The following is a 15037-nucleotide window of genomic DNA, read 5'->3' on the forward strand; positions in this document are numbered from 1 at the left end:
TTATGCATGTCATTATGGCTGAAATGACAATAAGCAAACAATAGTGTTTACCCCAGCAAAGATCCTTTTAATTATGCTCAAGTAACAAAAATGTACTCTGATATACAACTGAAATACCAAAATATTTTAATACATAAAACCAACCAGCATTCTTTTTATGAAATGCAGAAGAAATCAGTTGAAAATGTCTAACTTATGTTTTCATTGGAGAATCAAAAGCCCAGCAGTTTTCCATTGAAAAAAACCAAACAAAGAAAACATGCAATAATCTAAGAGGTCTAATTCCACTGCTGTCTGTCCAGTGTTCAACAATGTGTAATACTAATGAACATTAATAATTCCTTATTTTAAAATATCCCATGCTATTTAACAAACCAGTGGTGTTTAATCAACACAACAACAAAAATAAAGAAATAAAAGAGCCAAACATTGTACAGTATCTATTAAAATATAAATTAACGGATATACATGCAAAGACAAAAAAAAAAAAAAAAAAAAGGAATCAGGCATATTATTCAAATATGCCTGATTCCATAACGAAATATCAGCAGAAAAAAAGGAAATATGAGGGACACTTGTCTAATTGTGGACGAATTGGTTGTGCATGCCCTCATTTTTATTTTTATTATATTTGTGCACACAAATGAGCAGCAGTGCTTTGATTCCAGAAGTGATAATGATGACCAAATAGCATTAATCAGTAAGATAAAATCATTGAAACTGTAGATTAGTATGGCTGATATTACAACCTTAAACATAGGCATTAATGTCCCACAATCTAAGCAGCAGTTTTCATAGATTTTGGAACATTACAGAGTTGCAGTGAAAGACAATTTAGTTGCATCTCAAAAACCTCTTTTTATTATGCTTAATATTGAGCATAGAGTGCACAAACTCTATTAAACCTTACTGAATTATTTAAGTAGCATATATACGACTCAAATAATGTGATGTGTCATGTTCAGGATTTACAAGAGAAAATACAAACACAGTAAAGAATTAATCTAAACATTATTGCATTTCATGAACAAATCTTTCATGAACCCTGCCTTTCCAATGTATTTCTTACTATACCCTGCTTTACAAAGAAGAAAATTATAGACTAACTATCTTCAGCATCCAAACACAGCTTGTACACTTTACTTTTACACCTGGCATATATTATCAGGAATATCACATTGCTTAAACCCTAGACCTGCTGTTGCATTTTTGGAAAGTAAACTAGGCCTCAATGTCTATTACGAGTGATACAGAAAACAAAATGTTCATACTTGCTAATATGCTCTGCCAAACATAGAGAAAAAAAAAAAAGATTTAATTTAAAAAAAAATTTTATCATTGAAAATAATGCCTTAGAAAGTTTGACTTGATTTTAAACATGCTAAGAGTACTCTGACGGTAAGCTGACAAATTTCTTTTATGATCTAAAGAATAAATATGCAGATTCACTTGAAGCACACTATACAGACTTTTAAAAGCAGAAAACATTTCTAAACATTTTGCGTTACAAAATACAAAGTTACTTTTGTGATAAAAAATACTTTGCCGCAATACTCTTTGAGATATGTTTCTTAGTCATCTAAATTCTATTCTTAAAATATGACAAACAATTAGACACTCAGTATCAACCAGTGCATAAAACACAAAACTTCCCTGCAATGTGCCTTCAGACTACAAAATCTGCATGAAGTTGCTAACTAGACTAAAACAGTCCATAGAATCGCTACTTTGTCAGCTCACTAAAAAACCTCTGTGAGGAGAAAAAGTTGCATCCACATATTGTGCCACAGTTAAAAGCTTACAGCTGTGATGCATTATGGCAGCATCTTTTTCAAATCCCCAGAAACAGAAGCATACAAAACAAAGTATTTAAAAAGTCCTTGTAAAAGAAGGGCAAGAAATGAGCCCCGGACACATCCGCAATAAAGAACATCAGAAAAATCCATATTATTCACTGCATCCTTTGAGATGAATTCTGATCCGTGCTCTGCTGAGAAAAAAAAATAAATCCTTGATAAACTCTAAAATTAGAGCGGCATGCTAAGAGAAAAATGACTTGACCTCTTCTAAAGCCAATTTACATCTATGGTTTGACTTTGAAACAGTCTTTTCAATGTTACACAGATGTTAGCTTCATTTTACCAGGACACGCTCCTGCTAATCAGCTTCTTAGGTTTGCGGCTCACTCACTCCATTCACTCTATACAGCGAATGGACTGATCTTAAATGTCAAAACAGTTAAGTATATTATATATATATATATTTATATCCTTACTTGCCTTCCAATGTTTAAAGTGTTCAAATATTCTATGCAATTACCTCTGATGTCATGTCACACAACGATATCAAATAGTAGAAACTGTTTTATGCATCAAGACAAAGGTGCATCATATTCAGCGATGAAGGAGAAGGAATCCAGTCGAAAAGGTTGACACATAAGCTATGAAGGACAAAAGGCTAAAACTCCAAAACACTCTCTTCTTTGGGACAGCTGTGGGTTGGTTTTGTTTCAGTTCGTCAAAGGAAAGTAATGTGCATAAATAGCGTTCAATAAATTAATAAATAAACCTTTCTCTGTTTCAGTATATACAGAGTGTTAAAGACAAAAGAAAGTTCATAAACATATTTATAGAAACCCCATGTTTCACACACCAGTATCGTCTCACTGTATCGTTCCAACATGTATCTCCAAACGGGCGCAAATAAATGCACGCAGTCTTTCTAAAAGCAACAATTTTTTTGACTTAAATTTGATCTGATCTTAAACCTTTCGGTTTGATTACCGCCTCTGCAACGTAAACAAGTTCTCATTGGAAAAATTTAGACACTAATGACCCTGATGTCCGGATTAATCTTGTGATGTGAAGGTGACTTGCTAATGCCCGAATTAAAAAGAGGACTGTTCACAAGATATTTTCCTGGAGGTCACCAGTACCTTTCAGCAAAATAAAGAATCCTCATAAATCTATCATTTTACTGATAATGAGTAAGTCCAGCCTCTTCTTCAGTCAAATAGCAGCTAACAAAGCAAATGGCAATCATAAAATACATTAACATCATATTCTTTAAATACGTAATATGCAAAATATATATAAAAAAAGTATTCACATCAAACCAGGCAGTAGTCATCTTTTCCCATGTCCCTGTCCCGTTAGAACAGTGTATATATCAGTCAACAGGACCATTCTTCACACACATCCTCTTGTAACCCCACAGACCCGGAGACTCCGTCAATATTGCACGCATTGGAAAGAAAAGGAGAGAATCGATAGAGGATCAGCAAGATCAGTAAATAAATATTCCATCAGGAGGAGAGCCGGTCTGCCTCTGATCGAGGACTTGTGCCATTGTCCTCACGAGGTCAAGGAGGGAGGGCCAAGAAAAGGAACCGTCTCATTCCTCACGGCAGGTGGGCAGATTGACGAAGGTGAATACGTTGAACTCGATGAGGATGGAGAAACACAGGAAGACAGCGTACATCAGCAAACAAACGAAACCCAAACGCTTGTCCAGCTTCCACTTGTTCAAATGCACACCGAGAACCTGAGAGGGAAAGAAAGGGTAGAGGGTGAGTGGTGGATTCAAAGGACATTTTGAAAGAAATTGTATTTAAATGCTTCTCACATACCGTGAGAAACACAGATGCCAGCAGCAGCCCAACTGAGAAAATCAGGCCTTTACTGTTCAGGTGAATCTGAGAAGAAGAAAAAAAATATATGCAAGAACTTAAACATTGTATATATAACAAGTTTTTAAATTAATAGAGCAAATTATTTCAAACAAAGTCCAATGTTTATCCAACGGAGACTCAAAATCTGTATTTAATTTAGACCCAAGGTAGACAAACATATACAGACACTTGAATGACTATTTTCGTTTTGTGTAATGTCACTAATACAAAATATTTTGTAATTTTCAATATAATCTGTTTGTGCCGAGTGGGGCGGGGCCGAGAGCCGTGGGAACGGAGCGAGGCCGGTGGAGTGATTTGGAAATGAGCGACACTTGCTCCACTCACCGGTCTCAAGTCCCACGGAGGAGGAGTTTTAATATTCTAAAAGCATTTACCTTACACTAACAAACAAGAATTGTGTTTATATTAATATGCAATTAAAAAAATAAAATGATATTAAGAGCTCCAATCAAAAGACTTGTACTTAAAGGTATGTATTGTTCACAAATTTTACTTGATTCAAATATTTTAGATCTTAAAAATATTGAGTCATCTTGATCCGCTGCTCTAAAGATGATATTGGGCATCTGCTACTGACAGGTCCTAAGTTACAAAAACACAAAACCACCTACAAATAATGACTAAACAAAGAAGACTTATTTTTCATTATTTCTATGGCAATGCTTTTTTAAGCATTTAAGAAACAAATTATTAAACCATAATAATCTATTACAACATTTTCCACTTACTGTGGAGCCATAGTCGATGGCCAAAGTCTGGAGGGTCCAGGGCAGACCAAGCCCAATCAGGATATCAAACACATTACTACCAATAGAGTTAGAAACCGCCATGTCGCCCATTCCTGAAAAAGACAGAGAGACAGTTGAGACTAAAAGTGAAATTGATATACTAATACTTTCATTTCTGCTTCTGTCTTAAATGAGGAATTAACCGCTGACAAGATGGTTTTTCAATAAAACTTGGTTGCTATGCTGTACAAACTAAAAAAAAAAAAAGATGAAAAATCAGTGCTACATGGAAAATCATAACAAAAGGGCCTGTGTTGTTCCCTTTTGTGACAAACTTCAAAACCCATAATGCACTTAAGCTTTTGCAGCAAGGTTACCAGGCTTGGGTGCCCTCTGTAGAAATCTCGTTCTGTATAAAATTGCATTTCGGGGCAGGGAGGTGAGGGGGCACGGTGACCTACAGTAGGTGCCCGGCACTGCTGTAGACTAAAAAACAACCCACAGCAGCAGTATAAAACTGGCACAATTTCACTGGAAAACTTCTGACTTGGAAAACTTGGAAATCTGTTAACAGCCTCTTCCTTGCAAAGCAATCAAATCATTTAATTGGGGAAATTATAATAAATGATAACGCTAGACTATGAAGAAATATTAATTTGTTCCTACCTTGCCGTGCAACAATTAAACTGGCCAAACAGTCAGGAACGCTGGTGCCAGCAGCCAAGAAAGTGATACCCATGATGACATCAGGGACGCCGATTGTGTAACCGATCACTGTGACCTGCCACGAGAGTGTCAACAGGTCACTGAATGTTTGTGGAAAATAATAATTTAAGGATTTCTAAAGTTAATATATGTGAGGAAAGTCTTACCATCCAAACCATGATGTAAGAGAAGGAAGCAATCCAGAGGGTGGAGGTGATGAACGAGACCATATACCAGCGCTCCCAGCGAGGGGTGGCACAGTTGGGCACGGTGAGGAACAGCAGCAGACTCAGTGGCCAGGCCAGCAGCCACTTTAGCTTATTAAAGCCTCCACCTGCACAAGATCAGGACAGCATTTGAGTCAATAGTCCTTCCTGTTTATGGACAACCAGAATTGAACCTAAAATTATTTACAATAATCTGTTAAATAATTGTAGTCTGTAATAATTGTACCGGGGCAGCGGAATGGTACATAGGGTCCTTCGTTGTCATCTTCCTCCTCTTCCTCTTCCTCATCGTTCTCATTGTTTTCATTGTCCTCGTTTTCGGTGTCAGTTCCGGCTTCAGCCCCTCCCCTTTCGTCATCATGGTGACCCCCCTTTCGCCCGTTCAGGCCTCGGTCCGATCCTGCCAGGCCATTCTCCACCCCCCGCTTTCCTGGGATCTTTACAGTCACCTCTGAATCCCCGTTACTGAAACGACTGTTTATCAGACGCTGCCTCTGCAGAAACACAAACACACACACATTAGTCCAAGTTAAAACAGAATAATAAATATTTCAGTCTGTAATACAGATAAAATGAATAACCTTAAGGTAATTGTGACTTTATTTCTCACAACAGTGCGATATTTACATATTTATGTCCCAAATTGTGACTTTATTTCTTATTTTAACCTTATCTCACAATTACGTTTTTTTTCTTTCTTTTAGATTCTTTCTATTCATCAGAGCATCCTGAAACCTGTATCAGTTTAAAAAAAAACTGTTTAACTGATAATAAGAAATGTTTATTGAGCACCACTTCAGCATATGAGATTGATTTCTGAAGGATCATGTGACACTGAAGACCCAGTGTAAATTTTTTATATACTATTATAGTTTTTATTAATATTATGTAAGTTTGTTTTTTAATTTTCTGTTACCATTTTATTTCATTTTTATAAGGTTTTAGTGACTTTGTTGTGTGTTTTTGCCATTTAAAAAATATTATTATAATATGTTTATAATTTTTTGTAATTAATTATGTTAATTAAACAAAAAAAATATGAAATATTTTATTTCTGGTAAGGATTTTTTTAAATGGTTTTAGTTTTAATTGTATTTTTTTTTTAATAATAATAATACTGTGAAGACTGTAGCTTTGCCATCTCAAAAAAAAAAAAAAAAAAAAAAAAAAAAATATATATATATATATATATATACACACACACACACACACACACACACACATATAACAGTTGTTGTAATATTGTAATAAAATAATATATAACAATATTTTTATAAGAGCGTTCTCTCATTTTAAAACCTATACAACTTAGCTGTACTTTTGTTTAACATTGAATGAAATCTAGATATGCATCTAGTGCTTGACAAAACTGTATTTGTGGAAGTGTGCATGTGTTTGTGTGGCTGACCTCTGTAATAAGCATTCTGGAGGCCATTGTGAGGCGCGTGCGAGGGGAGAAGTGACTGGTGATCATGATTCTCATTCCGGCCTCAGAGAAGGACAGCTGATGAGGGTACGCAGACAAGAGTTCGTCCACCATCAGCACTGATGGCTTCCTCTGGAAATTTGCTAAGAGTGGCAGAACAACAATGCAGAAATTTAGATGGAAACCAAGTAATTGAACACACGATTTCTATAAAACAGGACTACATGTACAGTATTACCTTTCTTAAGCAGCACGACAGTGGCATCGCACCCATCGTCGATGTCTGTGTTACTGGCTGTGCCGTTACCCAGATTTGTCGAATTCTTTTTCCGCCGCTCAATGTAATTGACCACCCGTGAGTTAAATCTGATTAACACCAAGGAAGGAGAGTTAATAAAATCAGAAGTGATGTGATTTACTGATGTGGAGTAGATAATGTAATAATGAAAAATGTCCATGACAACAAAACAGATAACTCACTTCATTAGTATAATGTAAACTATGTACAGCAATGTTAGGGTGAGCGATTCCCACCTGAGGAGAAAAAGTAGCATAAATGACTGAATACAAAACAAAATTTGAAACTGTTGTAATATGAAAAATGAAAAGGGTGTTCTGATGTAACAGCAGCATTAATCTTACCACGTCACCTTCTCATCATAAATAACCTTGAAAAAAAAGAGAGAATAAAAGATTTAATATACAAAGCCAAACTCCTTCAAATATTCCTGAAATTTTACACCTAACCACCAGAGGGCAGCACTATCTCACTGTAAATATGGGCCCTGAGGCTTGAGGATTTCATGAGTAAACTATTGAATAACAAATATAATGTAATGTAATGTAATATAACATAATAAACAACTTGTATTATCAAGCAAATATTTACATTAAAATGTGTTTATTTACAGGTTTTATTATTATACTATATATATGCTATCATGAGTTCAAGAAATTGCAAAAGAGGAAAAGATATATCACGCCTCTCAAAAAAGAGTTTAAAGAAAGAATTTTAAAATACAGTTAGTTTTTTCAGTGAATCCAACTTTTAATAAGGTGCTGTGAGTAACATCTCAGTTACTTTGCGTCCTGTGTACTGTTGATTGATTTTGGTGTTCCTCTGCGCTTGTAACACATGCAGAGTGTGGGCAAATAAGAGGCCCGTGCTGCAGGCCACGGGCCCCACGGGAGAGACACTTGCTTCTCCACTCCTGCTGCGCAAGGAGGCCCATAGGCATCATGGGAGCACGAAAAGCCACTTAAGAGTTGTACTCACCACAATCAGAGCGGTCACTGAGATAGTGTAGTACACAGAGTCTCTCATTAACGTCCAACACGAGAGCTGAACTGCCTGCATCGACAAGGGAGAGAGGACAGATGAGAGAGAGAGACAAGTAATGAAGAGACAGTTTACACATGCACACTAAAAACACAAACACTAAGACTCAAAGGGAGTGTGTCAAAGCAGAGAAACTCTTAATTTTAACTGATCATTTCACCAGTCACCAGTTTGTGAAAAAAAAACTACACTGTAAAGAACAAAAGAAAGAAAATAAAAATAACACACACACACACACACACACACACAAACACCAGGTAAAAACCTGTTATTAGGTTAATTGTAAGACCCCCACCTCTATACAGGGAAAAACTGTTATAAACTTTAAAAGGAAGTTCAATTTTACACTAAAGTACTGTACAATGTAGTTTTTGGAAGTGAAAAAGAACAAGTGAACTTATAACTAATACAGTGAAAAAAGAAATTGACATTCCCAGCATTTCCTGGTTAACAGCTATCATTGATGGATTTTAATTGAAATAACTTTGTTTCTTCTTTGGTTTATTAGTATTATTGTATCTGTACATTATGGTTTATGTTGCACATTATGTTGTTAAATGAACGTCTATTGCATACCTTTAGTGTCAAGTGTGTTACGGTGATTGTGTTTTGTATCTGTGTGACACTGTGCGCCTTTCACATATTAGTCACCTTGTTAAAAATATAAGCTTTGATTCGATATGTGGCTTTCCCATTTCTCATTTGATAACTCATAAAGAATGTCATTTATCATCATATTACAGGGCCCTAATTATAAATGGGACACACATAAAGGTGCCAAGATTTTGAAAAAGAAACTACAGAAAAAAACCTGCATCTTTAATAATGACATTGCATGATAGTTTTACAGTATATTAAGGAGTTTTGTTCAAAAAGTCTGTATTCCGCACAATAAAACTTCATGCTTTTTTCATTCACGGACTCAACTGGAAACCCTGGTATTAAAGGATTTTAAAAATGTGCTTGTCATGCCTCTTCTATAATGTGTAATCGGTAACTATAAAAGTTGGTCTTGGCTTGCAGACTTTAGAATGCTGAATCAAAGTGTGTGAATTGGAAGCGAGTAAAGGAAATGACTGAAGAAGGAACCATATATGGAGGTGACATCCTGTACCGAATCCAGCTGATTGAACTGTGTGAAATAATCCATATTAAACGTGTGTCATGTTGTGTAGAGCGATCCTTCCATAAAAAGCACTGATCTACGTCAGAGCAGCAGAAGTAATGCGCCATCACTCACACCAGCACAGCTTAACTTACACCACAGGTGACACGCTTAGCTTTGTGTTTCCATGGCAACCAGAAGCTCCATTGTTGCAGATGTGTTTTTCCCCCTTGACACTGATGGGCTCCATGGATAAGTGTGCGAGTGTCTTATGGCTCTGTGCCACTTTTTTGGAATGACTTACTGACATCACTAATAAGAAATGCTAATTTTGTTAGAAAAAAATAAAAATGCCCAAACACCATCCACTCTGTATCACATGTATGTCTGTGCATAAATATTAATGTGTGTGCATGTGTGTGTAAAAACATATTTCTTTAACATAGTAGGGGTCTCAGGAGGTTAAATCGAAGGAGCATGAATGACCGAATCCAGTGGAAAGTTCCACAGCTGACATGGCTGACCTCATAAGCTACTCTCAGTGACCCCTGAAAAGAGTCTGCTCACTTCTTACTGTCATTCTGCACTAAGTAATGACTTTTTTAGGGCAGAGGTTTAGGAGGGGATGCACAGGTCAGCTCATTCATCTCTAGATGCCCTCTCACAGATGTCGAGAATTTATAATGCTTGCTCAGTACATTTGTGTCGGCTGTTTAAAGGACAATAATGCCTTACTGTTGAAATGCACAAAGACTGTAGTAAATGAAGATGGACACAGTGTTGGGGAAGATACAGTGCATTATATAATGCATTCTTCCACTATGGGTAAAAAACATAAATTTACACTAAAGATAACTAACACACTGATGGAATTGTTTGTTAGAATTCCCTGGGGCTACATTTAAGAACGCTATAACATAGATTTTCATTTAAAATGGTTTGAAACATTACTTAAAACAGCTTTTGCGTACATGTGTCCATGTGCAAAGTAATGAGCACCTGTGCAGTAAAGATCCCACACACTCCGATGATGCAGAGGATATTGAAGACAGCAGAACCCACGATTGTGCCCACTCCCACATCTCCTTTGGTGATGAATACACCTGCACGAAGAAGACAGGGCAGCTTACAAAAGTGCACGTGAAAGTCCATGTTCAAATGTGATGGGTACTGTTTTCCAAAGACAGGCTGTGTTTAGAGATGTTTAGGCCATCCTTAAAAATATTCTTGTTTGCCGTTACCCGACCAACCCTGTCAATTTAGGACTGACTAAATTTTGCTTTTAGTCCGACCGACTTGCTGGTTGTACATTTGCATTAAGACCGACCAATTATATATATTTTTTTCTCTTCAAACAACTAATACAAAAGCAATAAAATAATATTAATTATATTTTAGTAAGTATTGTAAATATATAAATTGCCTAGGCCTATTTGCAAACGAAGACTACGTTCTTTCTTTAAAAAAAAAACCCTGTGACTTCATCTGTTGACACGGATGTCACTATATGGCCTGTGCGTTCGCTTCGTCTCATATTCTCATTCATTGTCAGAGTCAACAGTTTGAGCTTGGTAATGATGGCAGCAGTAAACAAAATGTTTGCGGTACCTGTTCAAAGTCATACGGGTTCGGGCACCATAATACATCTAAAAAAATCATTAAAACAGCTCAACACTGCTTTAACTTGGCACGAAGTTCTGGAAAAACTGTGCCCAGATCTTTTCCCATCCCTTCTCTCGACTAGTCTAAAATTTCAAAAATCTATTGCACGAATCGATTGGACCAACCAACACAAGTTTCGAAAATAAAAATAGGACATTGATTTTAATGGCCTTCTCTCGGAGCGCATCTAGTTTTCTTTTTGTTTTTTTTGGAACACGCGTCACACAGCAAATGCAGCTTCAGACACACACGCATAACAGCAAATAATACTTGTGCACAGTGTTTCTCTTTTTACAACAGAAATGTGAATTCTGCCGGTATTCAGACAGTCTCATGCGTACAGATACATTCGGGCTAGAATCGCCTATGCGATTTGTTGTTGTTGACATTTCTAATCGTAAACACAGCCATGTTGAAGCCTGCAGTAAATGTTTTGCATTATGGCAGTCCACTCTGCTTACTGTTTTTCGAGAATGTTGCACTCCTGTTTGTCACTGCGCACGTAACTTCACACCAATAAATCATCAGAAATATTTGTCTTTACCAATATATTGAATCTTTACATTCGTCCTGCCTGTTGTCCATGGATTTACCTATATTTGGTGTTATTTGCTGTATAAAATGCATCTAGACATGCAATCGATTCAATGAACACTTATCACTCAAATCAAACAGGATTTTTTTCAAAGTGACAACCCAAGAAAGCAAAGTAAACAGTCTCTCATTTGTAGGTTGCATTGATACCTAGCGGTGGATGCAAATAAAACAGTACCTCATTTTTTTTCTTCTCACCTGAAATTCATGCAAAAGACATGTTTTTGACAGATTTCAATTTGTTTGTGGTCTATATATCCTACATCAAAATGAGGTTTGCAATGATGCGCCCGAAGGCACGGGTTGAAGACCCAGTCTTTGACGTCACGATATGCTAATTTATTTAAATTCTTACCTACGTAATCACCATCACCAAAATTTTACTTTTTTTTTTTTTTTACATTGAAACTTGAAAAAAAAAAATATATATAGACCTAACTAGCGACCTTTTTTTTTTTTTTTTTTTTTTTTTATGTGCCATTTACATGGTAATGCAATGTCTGATTTTAAAATGGTTTTTAAAGGATGAATTTTGAGATTTTATGTTTTCAAGTGATATATAACTTCTGATGATTTCTAAAATGTGATAGAGAAAAAGGCAACGAGGAAGTCTTTTTTTTTTTAAACAAAGGTAAAACTCCTTTTGTAATGTAGATTTCTGAGGGTGCACTCTTCTCATAAATTAATCTATTACTTTTCCTACATAATTTTTAACAAAAAATATTGGTACAATATATATTTGGGAGTCTTAGACCTTTCCAACGATATATAGTTTGTCAAGATTAGATTAGATTTGATTGTAATATAGTATAGTAAACGTAGGCGTCCCGTATACGGGACGGGGTGACAATTAACAGGTTAAGGATGGCCTTACCTATGACTGAGGTGAAGAGTTCAGGAGCTGAACTTCCTGCTGCCATGAACGTGGCTCCTGCTACATCTTCACTGAGATGGAGGCGCTACAGCACATTCACACGCAGACAGAGAGAGACGTGAAAGATGAAGTGACCAAACAGAAAACAGAAAACAAATAGTGACTAATCTGAAGTTTCCTGAACACTTATCCCATATGCTACTGGAAAATAGAAATAGAAAATAAAAATATTTAATTCAAATATTTTATCATAAAAATATAAAAAATACTATTAAAAAACAGCTTTAAAATAGCTTAGACTGGCATGAAACAGGAATATTTAATTGATATATTTTCATGACAACTATAATTCATTTTTATGAATTAGAAAATATTTTAAAATGATTACATATTTCACCTTCAAACATGCTTTAAATGATTTAGCAACTGTAGAACATTAGCTAGGACATGATGAATGTCTTACCTCACAGATCTTCTCCAGAGAGGGCACGAAGTAGTCATCACACACCAGTGCCAGAGCGTAAAACATATACATGGCCTTTAGAGAGAGAGAGAGAGAGAGAGAGAGAGAGAACACAAAATTAAAATCCCCACTTCAAGCACATACCTTCCTTTTGAATCTCCAGGACTTACAAATCAGAACTCTGTCATCAATACCACCACTCAAGTCATTCTAAACCTGTATGAGTTTATTTCTTCTGATCAACTAACATGAAAAAATACTAATGAAGTAAAGATGGACTAGCAACTGTTTGGTTACCAACATTCTTCAAAATATCTTCTTTTGTATTCAGCAGCAGCGGAAGATTTGGAATAACTTAAAACTATGAAAATGATGACAGTTATCCCTTTAAATGATGGTCTGTTCCTCACACTCAAATATCCAGCAAATCATGGACAACTGGAAAAGTCATGGAGTCAAAATGGTTGAGAACCAAACTTCCAAAACTTCAATTTTAGAAATGATTCATGAGGGTCAGAAAATCATGACAGAATTTTCATTCTCTTCCATTAAAGTCAAAGTGGTCCACTGTGGAAAAACCACCTTAAATTAGATTACGACATCTGATGAAGCGTCTGTAACTTTGCATTACATAAGAAGTAAAAAAAAAAAAAGAAAAAGTGAAATTCTTGTGAGCGGGCACATTTGAGTGTCAACACCATTAAATTCTCAGAGCAATCTGCCCTCCAGTGGGACTGCCGTCTACTGGGACTATTCAGACCTTTTCTTAGAAAGTGTCCCAATGACAGAAAGGCACTGATGGAAGCTGGCGCCCTTTACAGAGTGAGGGCTGTTGAGGGCCGGGGGTTTCAATGTTTATTTGTCTCATACTCAATAGGGATGAAATTTATGCACAGTCTGTCATGTTTTACATAAAAGAGCTGCGTGTTGAGATTAGTTGCTCCAACATCTGCTGTGGTCAGATGTGTGTGAATCGCAGATGTCATAGTCCCTTGACATGCAACACACACATATGCATTTGAAGTTATGCATCTACATAAAAGCATACAAATAAAACACATAAACACGGCAATATACACTTATGAAATAAATAATTTAAATAAAATATATTAAATATTGTCACTTAAATATAACATTTGAAAATATTATTCAATCAAATATATGTTAAATGAGCAAGGAAACACATAAAACTTGCATATAAATACACAAGTATGCAAGCACACACCGTCCTTTTAAAGCAAGCTCCCATTCCCTCCTGGGACCCTTTTGCCAACTGTTTCCCGCCAGGACTTTGCAAATCAATGCGTCTAATTCAGCCGACACGTTGCTATGCTTGCACTGTGTGCCCATTATGTAATCTCTGCCCTCTCCACTCTCATTCTATACACTTCCTTTTATTCTTGACCTTCTGACAAGGCAGAGCTGGGCTACTGAAACCCCTAAAGATAAATAAAACATGTAAACAACTGGAGGGAGTCTTAGAGGTTTTCAGCTGCGGCTTTTACCATCCGCTCACTCTCTGCTTACATGAGCATCTATCTAAACAACGCACAACAATGGCAGCGTCAAACCAACCCTGCAGGGGATTTCAGCAGGAACACACAGTACTGCTTCACATGGCATGCTTCACTTAAAACTGTGCTCAGACATGGCCTATGGGGGCAGGAAAACCTGATGCATGAGGAATTGTCTCTCTGTGATAGCTTACGATGATGATGGGGTGGAACAGAGCAACTCAGTTTATTTTATTAAATGCACCTGTGATGGATTTATTAAGAGAGCATCCATGTAATGAATTATGCTCCAGATTGTGCATGATGTCAGTTACCAAATACAACGATTTTCTTATCTCTCAGTTTCTTTAAAAAATAACAACAAAAACACAGCTAATTTCTAAGTGACATCATAATTGCTTTAGGAGTATGAATAAGTGTATGCATGTGTGTGTGTGTGTGTGTGTGTGTTTGGCCATAGAGTAGAGTGCATGCTTTTTTTTTTTTTTTTTTTGGCCATAGAGTAGTTTCAATGAATCACACTTCAATGAAAAATGCCTCTATCAAATCATGATTCAGAAAGGCTCTGGACAGCCACCCAGCTTACACTGCTTTCAACTTCTAGTGTTATTTCACTTTAGCTCCATTTGAAACCTCTAGAGAACACTCAGTTTAATCCATGAAAGAAAAGAAACCATGGGAAATACTGTTGGCAGAGGGAACTCTA

General features: G+C 36.3%; 1 protein-coding gene across 1 annotated transcript in view; it reads right to left on the minus strand.

Moving 5' to 3' along the window:
* Nucleotides 1–1330: 1330 nt before the first annotated feature.
* Nucleotides 1331–15037, minus strand: part of LOC128026183 (sodium/potassium/calcium exchanger 3-like) — a 67771-nt gene continuing 54064 nt past the window's right edge. Inside the window, exons 4-17 of the mRNA XM_052613005.1 lie at nucleotides 12818–12892; nucleotides 12355–12439; nucleotides 10224–10327; nucleotides 8057–8131; nucleotides 7423–7448; nucleotides 7261–7314; nucleotides 7019–7146; nucleotides 6763–6923; nucleotides 5581–5848; nucleotides 5295–5461; nucleotides 5089–5203; nucleotides 4423–4535; nucleotides 3629–3694; nucleotides 1331–3543 (exon numbers count right to left, since the gene is read on the minus strand). Coding sequence (XP_052468965.1) covers nucleotides 3394–3543; nucleotides 3629–3694; nucleotides 4423–4535; nucleotides 5089–5203; nucleotides 5295–5461; nucleotides 5581–5848; nucleotides 6763–6923; nucleotides 7019–7146; nucleotides 7261–7314; nucleotides 7423–7448; nucleotides 8057–8131; nucleotides 10224–10327; nucleotides 12355–12439; nucleotides 12818–12892 — 1587 coding nt within the window. The 3' untranslated portion in view covers nucleotides 1331–3393. The remainder of the gene's footprint in view (nucleotides 3544–3628; nucleotides 3695–4422; nucleotides 4536–5088; nucleotides 5204–5294; nucleotides 5462–5580; nucleotides 5849–6762; nucleotides 6924–7018; nucleotides 7147–7260; nucleotides 7315–7422; nucleotides 7449–8056; nucleotides 8132–10223; nucleotides 10328–12354; nucleotides 12440–12817; nucleotides 12893–15037) is intronic.

The sequence above is a fragment of the Carassius gibelio genome, chromosome A13 (assembly GCF_023724105.1).
Source record: "Carassius gibelio isolate Cgi1373 ecotype wild population from Czech Republic chromosome A13, carGib1.2-hapl.c, whole genome shotgun sequence".
NCBI classification, from domain to species: Eukaryota; Metazoa; Chordata; class Actinopteri; order Cypriniformes; family Cyprinidae; genus Carassius; species Carassius gibelio.